At 39.4% G+C, this 17,888-nt stretch overlaps 2 protein-coding genes across 2 annotated transcripts; both read left to right on the top strand.

Moving 5' to 3' along the window:
• Positions 1 to 502: 502 nt before the first annotated feature.
• LOC128736451 (uncharacterized) lies at positions 503 to 13,619 on the top strand. Its single transcript, XM_053830966.1, has 7 exons — positions 503 to 893; positions 2,552 to 2,687; positions 2,914 to 3,075; positions 3,140 to 3,285; positions 3,344 to 4,442; positions 4,979 to 5,348; positions 5,405 to 13,619. The coding sequence occupies exons 1-7, from the start codon at positions 694 to 696 to the stop codon at positions 5,521 to 5,523; spliced, it is 2,232 nt and encodes a 743-aa protein (XP_053686941.1). The 5' UTR covers positions 503 to 693; the 3' UTR covers positions 5,524 to 13,619.
• A 434-nt stretch (positions 13,620 to 14,053) lies between these two features.
• LOC128745552 (uncharacterized protein K02A2.6-like) lies at positions 14,054 to 17,888 on the top strand. Its single transcript, XM_053842626.1, has 4 exons — positions 14,054 to 14,727; positions 14,841 to 15,248; positions 15,324 to 15,987; positions 17,745 to 17,888. The coding sequence occupies exons 1-4, from the start codon at positions 14,054 to 14,056 to the stop codon at positions 17,886 to 17,888; spliced, it is 1,890 nt and encodes a 629-aa protein (XP_053698601.1).

The following is a 17,888-nucleotide window of genomic DNA, read 5'->3' as shown; positions in this document are numbered from 1 at the left end:
CTGTAGAAAAACAGCGACACTGGCATTCTATATATATATTGATTCTACTGTTTTAACCTGCGCTTCAAACTGAATGCTGTCAGTTAAACCGAGATGCAATCTCGGTTAATTTATGAACGCTTTGACAGCACCTCGATTACAACTGAGTGCTATTCGCTATGTGCGCGAAACGGTGCTGCCACCTTCCCAAGTTTGTTCTATTTGTGAAGTCTGTGCACAGGTTTGTTAAAGAGTAAAAAGGATAGACAAAATTTTCAAATCAACCCTCACTCGGTTTGTTTACGCTTGCGACATTCGCCCTTTTGTTAATTCTATCTTCAATTTAAGAATTCACTATTAATCTATAAGTTGGTATAAATATTTAAGTGTGTACTGTCGTTACGAACGTTACGTACGTTACAAACCTGACGTTAGACGTCAAAATTAACAAAGCTTTCATCAGAAGATCAGAACACTCTCAGCAGCGGTCAGCGCTCTCCAACAGTCCGTCTTTTATCTTGCCCGGTTCGGCTGTGTTGTTGCATGTGTTTTCTGATAAAATCGCAATTACGCTTGTCTTTAAGCAAAGCATTAATATTTTATCTTTGTTCAAAATCAAGAATTTCTATTAGAACCGCTTTGCCAGTTGTTGTTTTTTGAATAAAACTCGTTCTTTTTTGTGAAGTGAAGTTTAATATACTGTTTTAACTCGACATGCCCCGCAACGATAATGGTAAAATGTCGGTCGAACAGCAGCAACGTATTCAACCAGGCCGGGTGATGATTATCCTCATGGATCCGCTGGTTATGGACGATGTCGTGATACAGGTGGTAAAGCAAATCGGTAAAGTCAAAAATATGCACCGACCAGCCAGTAACCCGCAGTTGATTTTCGTGCAGTTTGAAGATCCTGAGTAAGTACTTTTTGCTGTGCCAAGTAATGTATTAAGCATGCGACGAAAAACTTGGCTTAGATTACGAAACGGAATTAAACGTTCGTTTTACACTTTTTACTGTAGTCAGCAAAATTTCGCTAGTTGATTGCCACTATAAACCATGTAAACTTTTCTCTAGAAAGATGGATTCGTAAAACCGCACACGTCTAACTCTGTTGACCTGTTCGACAGAAACTTATGCGCTGACGGTGGTGGTCTTTGGAACTAGCCGAACGGTGATAAAGTTGACTTGACAGTTTGCTTGAAGAATCGGAAAAAAGTTTACTTTTTTAATTTTCTTAATGTAGTGAAACAATGTACAAGTAAAATTTTTATTGCAAAATGTAAGAACATTGAGTACTTTATTTTTGGTATATACTTTGTCAGTGGTTTATTCACAGTATATTCGAGAAAATAATGTTTTTGTATATTTATGCGACAACAAACAGGTTACATATCACGCTAAATTATAAAAATCCACGTGCTTGAGTGGTAAAAAACTTGTTTTTTTTGTGAAATTAATATAAACCAGGCTATAGCAAGCAAGATACAGGATAACTAAAGAGAACATTCATATTTTCATGTAGTGCCGGAGCAACATGGTTCGATAAGACTGAAAGATATTAGAATCTCCAGAACTTTGACTTGAACCGATACAAAACAAGCATAAGGATCTTGTAAAGTAGAAAAACATTCCAATAATATGCAAAAACCGCTTTAGGATCACTGCTGTGTTCGATTAGTTAAGTCGCCACACTAACTTTTACAGTATTCTTCAAATTTATGCTCTCTCAATTCACTATTTTAAAAGTGTTTATAAAGTAACTTGTAAAACAGCAAATTTCTTACAAAACCTGATAAAAATGTAGTAAAGTTTTCAATCGAAAACCAGTTAAAAAATAAATTTACTGAAAATTTTTTATGAAATATACCACATCTGACATTTGTTTTCGTTTTTCTCACCATCGCAGCAGGTAGCGACACGCCGGCAGTTTTTAATCAAATTTGTCAATATTAGGTATATAGTTATTTGTGTCGATTACCTGGAAATCAGGGAAAACCGGAAAATTCTAGGGAAATTCGTTTCAGCCTAGAAAAATCGGGAAACGTTCGGAAATTTTATTTAAAGTCAGGTAGTTGCCACAGTGCATGTTTTTTTTTCTATAAAAATTTTTGACAAATGTGATATGCAAATTGCTCATGGAATCCCCACCCATATAGGTATTCGTGTATCATGGCATGCAGTTCGTTGGATTCGGCTTTATTGCTAACCAATGGACAGGTTAAATGACGAGATGTATTTTGGAAAAATACATGTTACGCGTGCCTTCAGGTTCCCGGGTGAAAACACGGATTTATCAAATTTCCGAGCAATAACAAAAGCGACTGTCGACTCAAGAATTATAGAGAACTCAAAACCTGGGTATATTACGAGATATTCTTTAACCTGTACTCGAGATTCTGCTAAGATGCTCAACGTAATAACTTTTAATTGAGTATACTATTTTACACCGTTATATTTTCGTCAGCATACATATAATATTTACCAAATACTTAATTAAAGTCAATTAAACATATGTTTTTTTTAAATAAACTTGTTAAACTTACCGTACTACTTCATTTAATCATCTTTGCAGATGCAGCACAAAGGCAATTGAAATACTGCGTAATTATCCTATATTCAAAAGTGTTGGTCCAGCAATAAGGTCTGAGAGATACGACAGTTTTAAGGATAACAGCCAAGCAAATCAATCCAGAGGCAGTACAGGCGGAGTAAGTAGCAGTTTTTAACTACTTTTCAACTGCTAACTGCTGCTTTTAAAAAGCACTTATCAGTGGACATATTTAAGATTGATACTAGTTCTTACGTTAGCACGACTACGTAATTGAAGTGGACATATTCTTTCGTAGAAATATTTTGAATGCTATTATTAGCGATATTAACCTTTTCTAAAATGCAACATTCTTTGTACGGTCTTTTTTTCTCGTAAAAATCCAGAAATCCAAAGGAAATCGTCAAAACTACCAAAATAATCAAAGAGGCGGTGAAAGTAACCACGTTAACGGTAACAATTACAGTAATGGTAACAACTATCAGGGCGGCAACGACGTACTATTTCAACAAGCAGATAGAGAATTCTCATCCCAAAAACCAGTGGAGGTAAACTAGCGGTTCTTTCGGAACAATCCTTAAAATATTATTAATAAAAAACTTTTACTTACAGGAATCGGCCGAATCACAGCCCGAGATTCCACTAGGCTGCTGGTTCTGTACGAAAATGCCCAACTTCGAATGCCAGTGCGGTGCTTACTATTGTGATGTTAGCTGCCAACGTGCGGATTGGGCAAAGCACAAAGCTTTTTGCATGCCGTGAGTATTTATGGTACACAATACATATGCCATGTTAAGTGCATTATTTATTTACTAGCCGCCTGGTGCCGATATCTTACTCAAATAAGCGCATGCTTCAGGAGGCCACAGCTTTTAAGCTGAACTCCACTGCCTCCAGTTCCACGTATTCGCCTGTAGTACAGGATACCAATCTCAATCAGCATCAGTCAAAAGGTGCGCCAGACAACAACTCTTTTAATAACAATAACAACAAACGTGGTGCCCAAAATGCTCCTAAGAAGAACTATTCTAACGCTGCTAATAAAAATCTTAATAAATCACAATCGAGCAATGGTTCCGATGACTATCTGGATGTTGGTAAAAATCAACAGCAGTCGCCACCGAAAACGAATAATTCGCCAGATAATGCCAATAAAATGAATCAATTGGGTGGCAAACTGCAGCGTCTTAAGCTAGCAAAGTCAGCCATCAAGGAACGTATTCTTCAGCCGGGACCACTTCCTCGTACCGGTAGTAAAGTTAAAATATCTGCATCTCTTCCCAGTGGATTTATCTACATTTACCATAATAATGCTGAACACGGGGACTCTAGTGACTATCATAAATTGGGAAACAAAATTTATCATGCATCGAAGGAAGCGCCGGCGCTGAAGGAAATTCCGCATGTTGATGATGTGATTTTTGCTCCCTACATGGGTGGGTTTTACCGTGCAAAAGTACTGCGCATACAGGAAGATCAATTGGAAGTCCAGTTCGTCGATTTTGGCAACACTGGTGCGATTCCGTGGAAAACTGCCAAGGAAATCGCTGATCAAGATCTTAAGTGGGCCAAATACTTGACATTCCCAGTCCAATTGGAAGGTATTGAAATGTTTAGTAAGGAACAAAAACAGCTCCTGGACGAATGCGAAGAGTCAGTTGAGTTTGAACTGGTTAAAGCCAGCAGCATGCGTGACTCCGAAATGCAACAGGTTGTGCTAAAGCGGTTGAAGGAGACAGTCACGTTGAACATGCAACTAGTTGAGTTAAAGGAAAATCTACTCCGAGAAAAAAAGCAACAGCAGGAGCAGAAAGAACGAGAGAGATCGGATAAGGATCGTGCTGCTGAAAAGCAAACGAAAGATGTGTCTCTGAAGATAGCAGATCCTAGTGATTATACTCCGGTTTTGTATGACGTAAGTATAAACAACAATCTGGAAGACCTGGATTTAATCAGTGACATGATTTCACAAATCTGCGACAGTGACGAAGAGATGTTGTGAATTGAATATTGCCTGTATGTATTCTAAAACTAACTTTTACTCATAAACTAACATTTTCCATGTTTTGTTCGTATAGTTTGTGAAATTTTCAACAATATTGTAAAGGCAGAGCCTTGAATGATGAAACCAGTTTGAGCATTGCATTGTTGACGAAAAATGACGGCGAGCGTATTTCTAACAAACTAAAACCCATGTTATTTTTTTGTAACTTACCTCCCCAATTATTTTTTTTGTAACTTACCCTCCCAATTATTTTTTAGCTCTAATCTAATTTATGTTGAACTTGAAATTTGTATACATTAAACCATGTTTTTGGAACTTTATTTGTCTTTGCTGTAAAAATTTTCGAAAGGAAAATTTCAAAGTTTGGGTATATTGAAACCTATGGAATGAATTGCTCAAATTGAGGAAAAAATAAACATTAAACTTCCTTCTAATACCATTGACAGGAATCAATTGAAACCAAGCAGCTCACATTGGACTCCAAACAGCGAATGATGATCATTGACGCCAGCGAAATGTTGGATACGCGCATCATCTCGGTTATCGGGTGTGAATATATCGAACAGTATGCTTTGGTATTGCAAAACTGTCTGAAGCTCGGACCGCTCGATCCAAACCCATACCAGCCCACAAAGGAGGGTGAAGTATGTCTCGTTTTACACGAGTCCGACTGGAGCCGGGCACTGTACGACATAACTGAGGGTAATTTTATGCTTCTTGACGTGGGTATAATTGCCAGCATTCAACCGGCCAACGTCAGACGTTTCCCTCCTACTTTGAGCAAAATTGTCTATAATAACGAGGTCATCGTTGAAAGTAAGTGCAGCAATGTAGGAAACGATGTAAATTATATTTTGAATCCCTGTTTTCAGATTTGCCTGTGCTGAAGACAATGATGGTCAATGGTAAACCGGATAGTATCCACGGTAAGGTGATCGAAGCATGGGTCGCTAATTCGGACGATGGAGTCTGCGTGCGGATCGTTCCCTGATTTGGATAGGTATCTCATCTGTTTTCTGTTTTGGATGGAAAACAAAAACCAACAACCTTTAACCGTTACTGGGATGGTAAAGTTTTTTAAGTATTAAGTGACCTAGTGCGACAATTTTATTTTTCTTTGAAACATTTTTTGCCCAACTACCTATTTGTATTGATCGAAAGCTGTTAATATCTTTCAAAATTTTAAGTATTTTTTATGAATGTTAACTGCTTGATAATAATCAACGAACATCGACAACATGATTATTTCAAATAGGCATCTGAAGCACTGTTCAAATTTAAACCTCGAATGTACACTGTCTAGTTTTTGTGCTTTCTCTATTACTACATATATCATGCACTGTGCAAGGAATGCTGACTCGTGAGAATCCGTTGAATATTTGTTTACAGCTACCTTTCTTTTCTGTAAAGCTCTACTCAAGATGCAATTATTTGCATGGTTATTTCCTGCAGACAGCCTATTTATATATCCTTCATCCAAGGGAAATAATGAGCTTCAAACACTGAAAACATCAACTACGCGAAATAGTCAGGTCCGCTCAGTTTTTCAAACCAATCAAAAGGCTAAATTTTAACAAAGGTTTGACCATATCAGCTAACGAATGTTCACCATGTTTGTTTCAATGGTGAACTTTAGTAATTTTGCAATACTAGAAAACAGGGATGGTTCGATCACTTTGACTCAATTTTGATTCATTTGACAGTACCCTCTCAGCCGACCCAAATATGACGAATTTATGTACGAGACATTTGTAGAACTGGTTCTTATCTACAATTTTACTGAAAAAGGTTCTGCTGTATCTTTTGTAGTTACGGTGCTACAATGCTAGTAACTCATCAGTGACTAAATGAACGTTCATTTAGTCAATAATAAGATACTAGCATCGTAGCACCGTAACTACAAAAGATACAGCAAAACTTTATTTAACAAAATTATAGATAATAGCTTGCTATACAAATGTCCCATATATAACTTTGTCATATTTGGATCCGCTGAGACGGTACTGTCAAATGAATCAAAATTGAGTCAAAGTGATCGAACCATCCCTGCTAGAAAATAAGCTTTGTACTTTTTTCATTAAGGTTCAAACAAGCGTCATTGATTTCTGGGATTTCAAAACCAGTTTTTATGCTCAAAACCAAAAGATTTGTCCATGAAAATTTATCATCGTGTTCGGAAAGACGCAAAAAACACAATGATAAAATTTGGGGAACATATCTTTTGTTTTAAACAAAAACTGCTTTTGAAATACCAGAAATCAATGACGCATGTTTGAACCTTAAGTAAGCTTTTTTTTTCATTCTGGTTACTATGCGAGTGCCATAGCAATGGTAAAGTGTTTTATGAAAAAGAATCTGTTCGTTGAAGCAAGAACTTGATACCGACCTAGCTGTTTTGTTTGCTTTTACTTTTTCTTTTCTCTAAATTTAACTCTACTTAAACCTAGTAGTAACAGCGTTATTCAGATTCCTAAAGCTGAACATGTTTCCAAACTTTCGCTGCATTAGCATTTTGCACATGTGGTGCTTAATAACTAATCGAGCGGATGTGTCGCGCTATGAACTAATCGCGCTACGAAATGTGTGAAATTCTAAATCATCAAAAAATGTGCACCTTTACATCGAGTCTGGATGTGCGGTGGTGCTATGATAAATCTTGTATTTTGCGGTAACTTGGTAACTTGATGCCCTGTATTCTCCGAATTACTTCGTTTCGTTCGGTTAATACTATACCGTTTCATGCGGTTCAAATTTCGGCAGAAAGCCACTATTTTAACCAGATTATAGGCGACAAAAATACGTGCCTGGTTGGAAAATTGTCGTCACTTACGGTGTCACTTGTTTCTTGCTCAAATTAAGGGTCGGACGCCGGTGCCCTTCTGTCTTCGCCTATTAGTTTGTTCTCTTCAATGAGAACATTAACAGGGCTTTCATTAAACTCTGCCCAAAAGGTCCTGATGGAAATATGAATGCTGCAATCACTGTTTGCATAGCTCTCGGGAAGTTATGATCAAAGATCTCATGTGGTAAACTAACCGCTCTAGGGATAGGAACATTCTGGTTAGATAACACTCTTCAAGTTGCTGTCGGAAAACAGGCGTGAGAGTGTTATAGCATTCGAACCAGTAGATCTTGCCTCAGACACTAATCCGTAAGTCTGCATCAGGCGCCTAATTGCGGTAACACCAGTGGTATTGCTACGCTTTGTTATCTTTTCAAGATTACTGTCTCCGGTTAAAAATAAAACAACTTCAGAGTCATTTTGCGGATCTGAGCGACCGCCAGACCTGCCTTTCTTAGAAAAGTTGTTCACTAGAGTAATCACATTTAATCCCTGGTATTCATATAAATACCAGTAAATAAATATTGTGCACAGACCAATGTAAATTATTCGATGAATGGTTTTTCTCAAAAATATACTGCAGTAGTACAACAGAAGCGAGCATTTAGGTTCATGCGACGAACCTCTGTGCAGTCGGTTTGAAAAGGATTTTTCATATGTTCGATTTTCGTTTTCTCTTAGCTTTTGGTCATTCTTTTCCCCGGGAGGCTGACTCCGAAATCAGTCAAGGACACTCTAAAATCATTTGCGGTCATTTTTAGGTGGAAACTGGACTCGGCCAGTGATGAAAATCCACCGTCACATTTGTCTGTTCTCGTAAGTTCCTAAACTGCTGTTTTTAAATGCCAAGTCTGTAGTGTAGGTAAAGTTTTCCGACGACACCATACGGAGTATAGCGCAACGTGTTTAAGTCTGCCAACCAACTAGAGATAAAAAAGGAACCTTTCCCTGCGAGAGTCTCAGGCCGGGCAACCGTTAATCCCGGGGGGTGGAGCAGGCAGACCTGTTACAATGTATTATGAATTTTAATTGGCTATCGTTAAATTAGTTTCTATCGAAGTTAGATATCTCCACAAATTCTTTATTCCTGTATCGAACCAAATCGTTGGGCTGAATATTGTAACTTTCGTCTGACAGTCACAGCTAACATTTCTATAACAACTGACACATTTTCGTGCATGCAATAGGTGCTCTTGCATTTTATTCCCGTTGCACAGCACGTCATCTATCGACCGCCAACCACGGTATATATACCTATATAGATTTAATTCAATTCCCAGGTCTCTGGTGGCTGTCTCTATAAAATGCCAACAATTGGCAACCCATGGTCATAGTAAAGGCCATTTGCAGTGGTCGGATAACCGAGCGAAATGACAACAGTAATCAAAAATGGGAATAAACTTGAGAATTTTTTTTTAATAATTGACTTAAGCGATCTGAGGATTAAGAATAACGTTCAGGTACATACGTTAAAAAAATCATCGTTCTGTAAATTTCAAAACATCAACAATTTTTCTAACTTAAAACAAAAAACTGGGCCAGATGTTGCGTTCCTGGAGTCTCTACCGTTACTCTTTTTAGCCGTCACCAGATACGTAGGGCCTTATGGACACCTACGGGAAATCTGCTTAAATTAAAGGAAACGCCGAGTTCCACAAGGCTGTCGATCTTAACGGAAGTCGACCAGCTGAAAACCAGCTGTTTACTTTTTGTCGATACATTAAGTCTTATACTACGGCCCTAATTATCGTGGCCCTGCGCTATCTTACTACTATCCTATGCCGTCGGGGTACCTCCGACGGGAATCTGACAAGTTAAGTGCTTTGCACCAGTATCGATCAAGAAAGGGAAATCGCCAATAGGGGTCTTAAAGTTTATGTACGGCTTTCCCACTCTGGGTTCCAGTCTAAAAAATGGGCGGATTCTTTTGCTTCATCATTGTTATCGGTCTGTTCGCTTTCGTTATTTTGTCTGTCCGGTGGTGTTTTGTCCTTCGTTATCTTTCAATGTACGATCGTAATAATGTTCATAGCCATAGTAGTAGTCATTATTGTAATAATCATCGTAATATTCTCGAGGATCATATCGTCTACAGGATGCGCTTTTCTTTTGTACTGCTGCTGTTGCTGTGAGGATGATGGATGCGGACGTTTGATTACCGCTATCGGTCTGGGGTTTGGATTTTGGTTCTGTGTAAAATGGTTAAAACGAAAAGCAAAGCTCGGTCGATTACCGTAACACTCTAACACTCGGGTCCACATCCATAAGCTCTGGTCTAGAAAGCCCTGGATTTTGATAAAATTGGATTTGGATTGGATGCCCAACCCGCATTATAAGTTTCTTTAACAGATCCAAATCGGTATAGCGTTACACCCTTCCTGATCGCTTGTCACGGTTAGACATGCAATATGATCATTTTACGAGGTGAACGCGGCAATTACCAACCAACAGCAACTCGCGACTGAGTGCCGTTTCATAAAAAATTAAGGGTTTCATCTTTGGTCTATCGGCTACAAACAGTTGTTGGGTCGAATAAGGATTACCGTGCAAGCACCATATTCAAAACAGTGCGTAATTCCGAACGGTTGCAAATTTTTCATAAATATTGACATAATTCTAGCTATTTAAACTATTTAATCACAACATCTGATGATTTCATATTATTAAAATGGTTTAAATAGCTAGAGTTCTATCAACATTTAAGAAAAATTTGCAACTATTCAGAATTAGGCACTGTTTTGAATATGGTGCTTGCACGATATCTAACGATTTGTTCGGTTATTGATTCATTTGTCTGCAGCGAGTAATTTTTTATTGGACCCAGTAAGATTAATATACTAATCGAAATGTTGCGCTTCATAACTACTGTATTGCTTAAACTCTATAAAATGGTGTTGAAATTACACAATAGAGACTCCTTGGTTGGCATCAATCCAGCTCTTTGCTTCATTCCGCAAGAATTCACCCATTGTGCCAACACGTCGGGCTTGGATTCTTGATAATTTGTAGGAGATAGAAGCCCGAAGTCGTTTGGGGAGCTTTCCCTTAGCCCTGATCATGTACACAAACCATTTATCTGGCCTCCTGCTGTCTGGCTCTGCCAGGAACCGTGAACAGTCGGGAGGTAGGAATTCAACGTCCAAGGGAATTTCTCCCTCATCCTCCTCGGTTTCCATAGCGACATCCTAATCACGTCGGGGTTTTTGGTATTTTTTGGAATTCCTTTGATTAATTAGGATTGCGGACCTGAGCCTCAAACTCAGCGGGTGAGCTCATTGCGTAGCCCGCAACATACCCCGTTCTGAATGGCATCTAAAAGTCCCTTGTAGTCGACATTTCTCGCGTTTAGAGATTGTGTAAATCCAAGTTTGCTCCGACAGTGTGTATAAATGTGTGTATGGATGGATTAGTAGTCATAAAGTAGGGGTTTCTGGTCGCCAAGTTTAGTGCCTCGAAGTATGGTAGGTATGAGTCTACCTGGTCCACTTCATTGTCGGGCTTTGCAATTCTCTCGATGTCCTCTCCTCCTTATTGGGTCCATTTCACTGCTATCGGGAGGGAAGAGGCAGTGAGTTTCTTTAACAGATCCAAATTCTCGATTCCGGCACAGTTCCGGAATCTTCCCGAGCCTTTCATTTGTATCAAGATCCATTGTCTGTGTGACCCCAGATAATTCAGTCACAGAAACTTCTTGGGTTAATAACGAGCGTGGAGTTACTACTGCCACCTTTACTCCGATCTTAATTTTGAAACTAGACTAGAGTCCCCTTTAGGTGTGCAGCTACATCCTACAAATATTGGCATGCCATGGGAAGTGACAAGCTCAGTTCAGAAACACCCTTAAGGACTAACATCTCCAGTCAAGATAGGTGAAAATAATTTCTTGGTGCCCGAAAAATGAATCGAGTTAGACAATCGGTTCCATTATGAATGTGTTCTGCGCTGACACTGATCCAGAAAGCGTACTGTATTCTGAGTTATAGTTCAGGGCAAAATCTAATAAGTCTGCGAAAATACTGCAACTGGCAGTCCATCCGTATCAGGATACCAACAATCTAAAGCCATCGTACCGATAAAGTCGGGTACGCCCGTTGAACTTGTTTATGGTTATATAGGTACGAACGAGGTGATAAGAACAATTTAAACTACGCGAACTATGCGACAAAAATACAAAAAATCAAGTTTTTGAGATGCACGCGAAAGCGAAGCCTAATCTAATTTAATTCAAAGACGCCGAGTCACGGGCAGAGGCTGGGCACTTGGCTTGCTCTTGCAGTTATTCATCGCCAACTACAGTGAAAGTGACGAACTAACCGTTCTAGGAATGGAACAGGGTCGTATTTGGTTACAGCAGGCCGAGTAGAAGTGAAGGACTACGGAGCGGGTGGATGTATCCTCGCCGTCGGCAGTTGGGGGCAATTGGTGGACGCTATACGCGCAGTAATAATTGTTTGTTCTTGATTAGTTAGTCTTAAAAAGTGTTTATAAACGGCGTTTGGAAAATTCTACACTTTGTTTTGAAGGTTTCGACTAAATTATTTGCCTAAACTACATGAACTTTCAACTACTTACTGGCACCGTGGGCTTACCAGCCAGAAATGGCGTTCCTAATTTTTATTTTTAACTTTTTTTTCTCCATAAAGTGGCTGATTGAATCGGAGTCTTAAAACTATTTAGTTTATTCATACACATTCGCCTAACGCAGAGGCCCTACATTCTGCGACTACGACTTGCGTTCTGCAGCTGCGAAAAAAAATCGTGCAGCGACCGAGAACGTTTTGCTGATTTGAAACAGAAATGCAAAATTGTGCCATTGCAACGGACCGCGAATGACTTTCCGTTCGGGTAGTATCTTTCCGGACAATAAGCCGGGTTCAGACTATGGTCAATACTTCGATGGTCGAGGTTCTATATATTTATCCCATTTTGTTTCAATCAATTGTTTGTTTTATTTTCTTATTCTACCAAGCACATTTGAATATGTGTAACAAGCGATTCGTCTGTTGAGTTTATATTTTCACACGTTTTTATATAAATTGGGAATTTTCACGAAACTATTTAAATATTTATTATAGATCCTTTCATTTCTTACACGCGCTCACATTATTTTCGAGTCATAAAATTGTTGGCTTTGATTTCCAAAGAAAATATAATTAGAAATGAGATAAATATCTTTTAAGATACTTTAATTAAAGTTGCTCATTTATCATATTTGTAGTAAGACGCAATTATATGTAGATTTCCACAATGTAAGTAAAGTGAACAAAAGCTGTTCTCAACTAAACATTGAATTAACATGAGCTTTTTATACACGGGAGCACACATTAAGTTGTTTTCATTATTTTGAATGAAATAACAAGCGCTATTTAGATATAAACGAGACGAGCGTACTGAGGATATTTGCAGTGCTAATAATCATGTTGTCAGATTTGTTCAAATAAAATCTAAATGCGGGACAGTAACGACCATAATAAAAGGTCGCCAAATATTAGCTCCCGAAATTGCGTGCGAGTCTCTCTTTAAGAGTCCGGGACAGGACTTAATCTCCTTCCCTCTCGACGGACCCGGTGGTCTTTGTCACATTGCATAACTTTTATATGAATATAAAAACATAAACATAGTAACTAGCACATCTATATAAATCTATATAATGAACAAAGCTGATCTATATACGGTGAAAATTGGTGAAGTATAAATAATCAAACAGTTCTATTACACCTGTTGCTTGTATTTTATGGTGATTTTCTTAATCTTCGTAATATGTCAAAATTAATTTACAAGTCTTTTTCATTTAAACGAAGAAAATAATATAGATGCAAACTAAAACTGTAAGCGATTCCAACCACAACATACGTTTCGACAAAATCTTTTGAAGCCTGATATTTCGTAGCAAACGTTCTGGAGAGTGGTTTTCTCTTTTCTGCTCCTATCTAAATTGACCACTGCTGTTCGTGACTGCTGCTAAAATTTTGGGTTTTTCTGCACTACCACCACTTGTACTGGCCAATTATGGTCCACTATTATGAACCAACTACGTGTACATACATACATACATACATACATACACGTGCATTCTATATCGTTACAGACGCATCTATTTCAGCTATCAAATTGAATGTCAGTTCTTGACTAATTTCTTTGTTCGTTTAACTTTTTTTTTAATTTCAATTTTCTCTGACTGTACTATGAATATATAATACTAGAATATAAGTTGATCCTTTCAAAATAACAATAAATGCACACGTTTCCATTGTAATTGCAGTACTCCATTGATTAATGAACAATTTAAAGAAATACCCGCATTATAAGTCGTTGGGTTGAGAATATTTTACACATTCCCGGAATTCATTTCACAGACAGTTACTTCTAACTACCATAAAGAATAGATAAATGCTTTCTCATATGCCAAATATCGAAGCAATTTTCGAAGCTACCAAACATATGCTCATACAGTAATAAATTTGAGAATGGTTCATTTTGAAATTGAAATTTCTGCGGTTCGTAGGTGTTAGATCATAGCAATCTAGGCTAGCAAACAACTAACAGTGAATTCATTCTTGGTTTGTCAGTTAATAGGAATAGACGTAAATACATTAGACGTTATAGTTTGAACAGTCTTTCATTCAATCAAGATACAACAAATTGGCGACGAGGATAAAGCCTGCAAAATTCCTGAAGAATGGCTGAAATTAACGAAGCGATCCTGCGGATAACGGAATTACTTCAAAAATTGGACACGCCTTTGCACATTCGGTACTTCAATTTCATCCTTCCGGAAGAGCCTGGCATGCAATGTTTTGACCTTACCATAGCAACGTTGAAGAAAATTTTCGGCACCCAGACAACCGTGTTCACAAAACGTTACCAGTGTTTACAGCTATTGAAGTCCGAAGCAGACGACATCATCAGCTATGGAGGGAAGGTCAATTGCGCCTGCGAAGCTTTCGAATTTGAAAAACTTACGATAGACCAATTCAAATGTCTGATTTTCGTTTGTGGTCTTAAAGCGCCACGCTATGCATACATATGCGCTAGACTACTTTCCCGCATTGAAACCGAGACAGTTGAAGCACCAGTAAAACTTGAAAATCTTATCGAGGAGTATCAACGACTCGTCAATCTCAAAGCGGACACCACATTAATCGAGCAACCATCAAGCTCGAAACAAACGGTGTACACAGTTCGTGATAAAGATACTTCGAAGAATCACTCAGCGGCTGGTAAATCTCCACGCACACCTTGTTGGCAATGCAGTCAAATGCATTACGTTTGCGATTGTCCGTTTTCGAGTCATCAGTGTAAGACCTGCAACCATGTTGGCCATAAGGAAGGCTACTGTAGTTGCATTTCCAAGTCAGCTAGCAACTTTAAGTCAGAACAAGAGGGAAAAAAGCAATACAGGAAAAAGGGAAAGAAAGCCAATCAAGAGGAATTTTCGTTGTGAATCAAACCGCTCACCAATCCAGCAAGCGGAAGTTTATACCGATCAGCGTCAACGGTGTGAAATCCAAACTTCAGCTCGATACAGCAAGCAATATCACGGTAATTTCGAAGCAGATCTGGAACAATTTAGGTAAACCTGCAATCAATAATCCGACGATTGAAGCAGTCAACGCATCAGGTCAGCCACTTAAACTAATCGGCGAGTTTCAGTGCGAAATCCAGATCAAGGGTAAAACCTATCAAGGAAGATGTTTCGTCACAATGACTCCAAACCTCAACCTTCTGGGCATTGATTGGATAGAAATGTTTGGACTATGGTCAGTTCCCATCGACTCCATCTGCAATCAAGTACAAATGAAAAGCGATCAACAAATTATTGAATTCCGAGCGAAGCATGCAGACGTTTTCAAAGACTCACTTGGACACTGCAAGTAAATGACGATAAGGCTTTTTCTAAAATCAAATGCCAAACCGATTTTCTTCCCAAAACGACCTGTTCCTTTCAGTACGATATCATTGGTTGATGCCGAGCTTACGCGACTGCAATCGCTGGGCATCATTGAACCAGTCGACTTCTCCGAGTGGGCCGCTCCTATCGTGGCAGTGCGCAAACCTAATGGAAAAGTTCGCATCTGCGCGGACTATTCAACTGGGCTCAACGAAGCACTGGAAGCTAATCATTATCCGCTCCCTACTCTAGAGGAAATTTTCGCCCAACTTAATGGCAGCACCGTTTACAACTTGAAGTTGATGAAGAATCACCAGCTTCTCACCATCAATACGCATCGTGGTTTGTTCCGATTTAATCGCCTTGCTCCAGGAGTGAAGTCAGCTCCGGGAGCATTTCAACCCTTGGTCGACAGAATGATCGCGGACATACCAGGAGTTCGCTCTTTCATCGACGACGTCATCGTGTTTGGGAAGGATATGAAGTCGCATGCAGCATCACTCAATCAGCTTTTTCAACAGTTCAAGGAGTATGGGTTTCATGTTAAAGCTGAAAAGTGTAGGTTTTTCCAACCAACACTTCGATACTTGGGACACATCGTGGATAATCAAGGCATCCATCCAGATCCTGAGAATGTGAAGAGTATTGCTGCAATTCCACCTCCAACCAACATCACCGAACTGCCTTCGTATCTAGGCGCCATCAACTGTTACGGAAGATTCGTACGTAACTTACATGAACGGCGTCATCCGATGGACCAATTACTGAAGAAAAAAACAAAGTGGCGGTGGACTCCTGAGTGCCAGAAAGCTTTTGATCAATTCAAGGAAACGCTTCAATCAAAGTTACTACTAACGCAACACGACCCGAAGTTACCCATTGTTGAGGCTGCAGATGCATCAAACACCGGAATTGGGGCAGTCATCTTTCACCAGTTTCCCGATGGCAATATGAAAGCTGTGCAACATGCTTCAAGAACGCTTGCGTCGGCAGAACGTAACTATGGGCAACCTGAAAAGGAGGCACTTGCTTTGGTTTATGCAGTAACCAAGTTCCATAAATGTTTGCTTGAACGTCACTTCACATTGCTGACTGATCACAAGCCGTTACTGTCCATTTTGGGTTTCAAGAAGGGCATTCCACTACACACCGCAAACAGGTTGCAACGCTGGGTACTCACAATGCTGAACTACGACTTTGAAATCCACCATATTTCAACGAACGAGTTTGGATGTGCAGACCTGTTATCCAGATTGACTGATCGAACTAAACAACCAGAGGAAGAATATGTGATTGCGGCACTTACCCTAGAAGAGTATCTCTCAAGCATTCTAGTTGATGCAGTAGAAAAAGTGCCTGTCTCTTTTGCAGCACTCCGGAAGGCTACATCAACAAATGCTGTACTACAAACCATTGCTAAACACATCTGCGACGGTTGGCCTACATGCTCCAAAAGTCTTTTAGCTGAGGTTCAACCTTGCTACAACAGACGTGAAGCACTTGGTTTGATCGACGGTTGTGTAATGTTCCATGACAGAGTGGTAGTTCCAGACAAGTTTCGACGGCAAATTCTACGACAATTTCATCGAGGTCATCCCGGAATGATACGAATGAAAGCAATTGCACACAGTTTTGTCTACGGGCCTGGAATTGATGGCGATATTGAGGAATTCGTTAAACGCTGCACTCCTTGTTGCATAGAAGGCAAAGCACCTACGAAATCGACCCTAGAATCATGGCCTTCACCAAGTCAAACATGGTCCAGAATCCACATCGATTACGCTGGTTCTGTAGATGGTATTTATTTTTATTGTCGACCCGTTCAGCAAATGGCCCGCGGTATACACAACGCGATCGATAACGGCAAAAACCACAATCAAATTCCTAAATCAAGCTTTCGCTACATTTGGAATTCCTGAGGTGGTCGTTTTAGACAATGGTACACAATTTTCTGGGTACGAGTTTCAACAGTTTTGCATACGCCTGGGTATACAACACATTCGCACTGCGCCTTACCACTCACAATCAAATGGTTTGGCAGAACGATTCGTGAACACCTTGAAACGCAGCCTTCGAAAAATTCGTTCGGAGGAAAAATCAGTGGAACTAGCATTGCAAACCTTTCTACAAGTATACCGCACAACACCTACTCAGGATGAGAAATCTCCGACGGAAATTATGTTCGGCAGAAAAATACGAACCATTTCATCGTTACTTCAGCCGAGTGAACAGCCAGTTTCAGCCTACAATCCAAAGGCAGAAAAGCAAAATGAAGCTTTCAACAGAAAGCACGGAGCAGTTCGTCGCAGTTTCAAAGTTGGTGAATTAGTGTTCGCGCAAGTTCATCGAACTAATTGCTGGCAGTGGGAAGCAGCTAAAGTAATCGAAAGAATTGGTAAGGTGAACTATAACGTTCTCCTCGAAGATTCTGGTCGATTAATTCGCTCACATGCGAACTAATTGAAGATCCGGCTTCCAGTTAAAGCTAATCAGTCCTACGGACTCGACACCGCTATCGATATTTTTTGATAATTTCGGCCTATCGGATCATTTGGTACCAAATGCTACGTTGAACGTGAATGTTCCAGATCCAGTTCAGGTGGAACCAGTTTTGGAATTGTAA

Source organism: Sabethes cyaneus, chromosome 1, assembly GCF_943734655.1.
Source record: "Sabethes cyaneus chromosome 1, idSabCyanKW18_F2, whole genome shotgun sequence".
Taxonomy (NCBI): domain Eukaryota; kingdom Metazoa; phylum Arthropoda; class Insecta; order Diptera; family Culicidae; genus Sabethes; species Sabethes cyaneus.
This window is presented reverse-complemented; position numbering and strand designations above follow the sequence as displayed.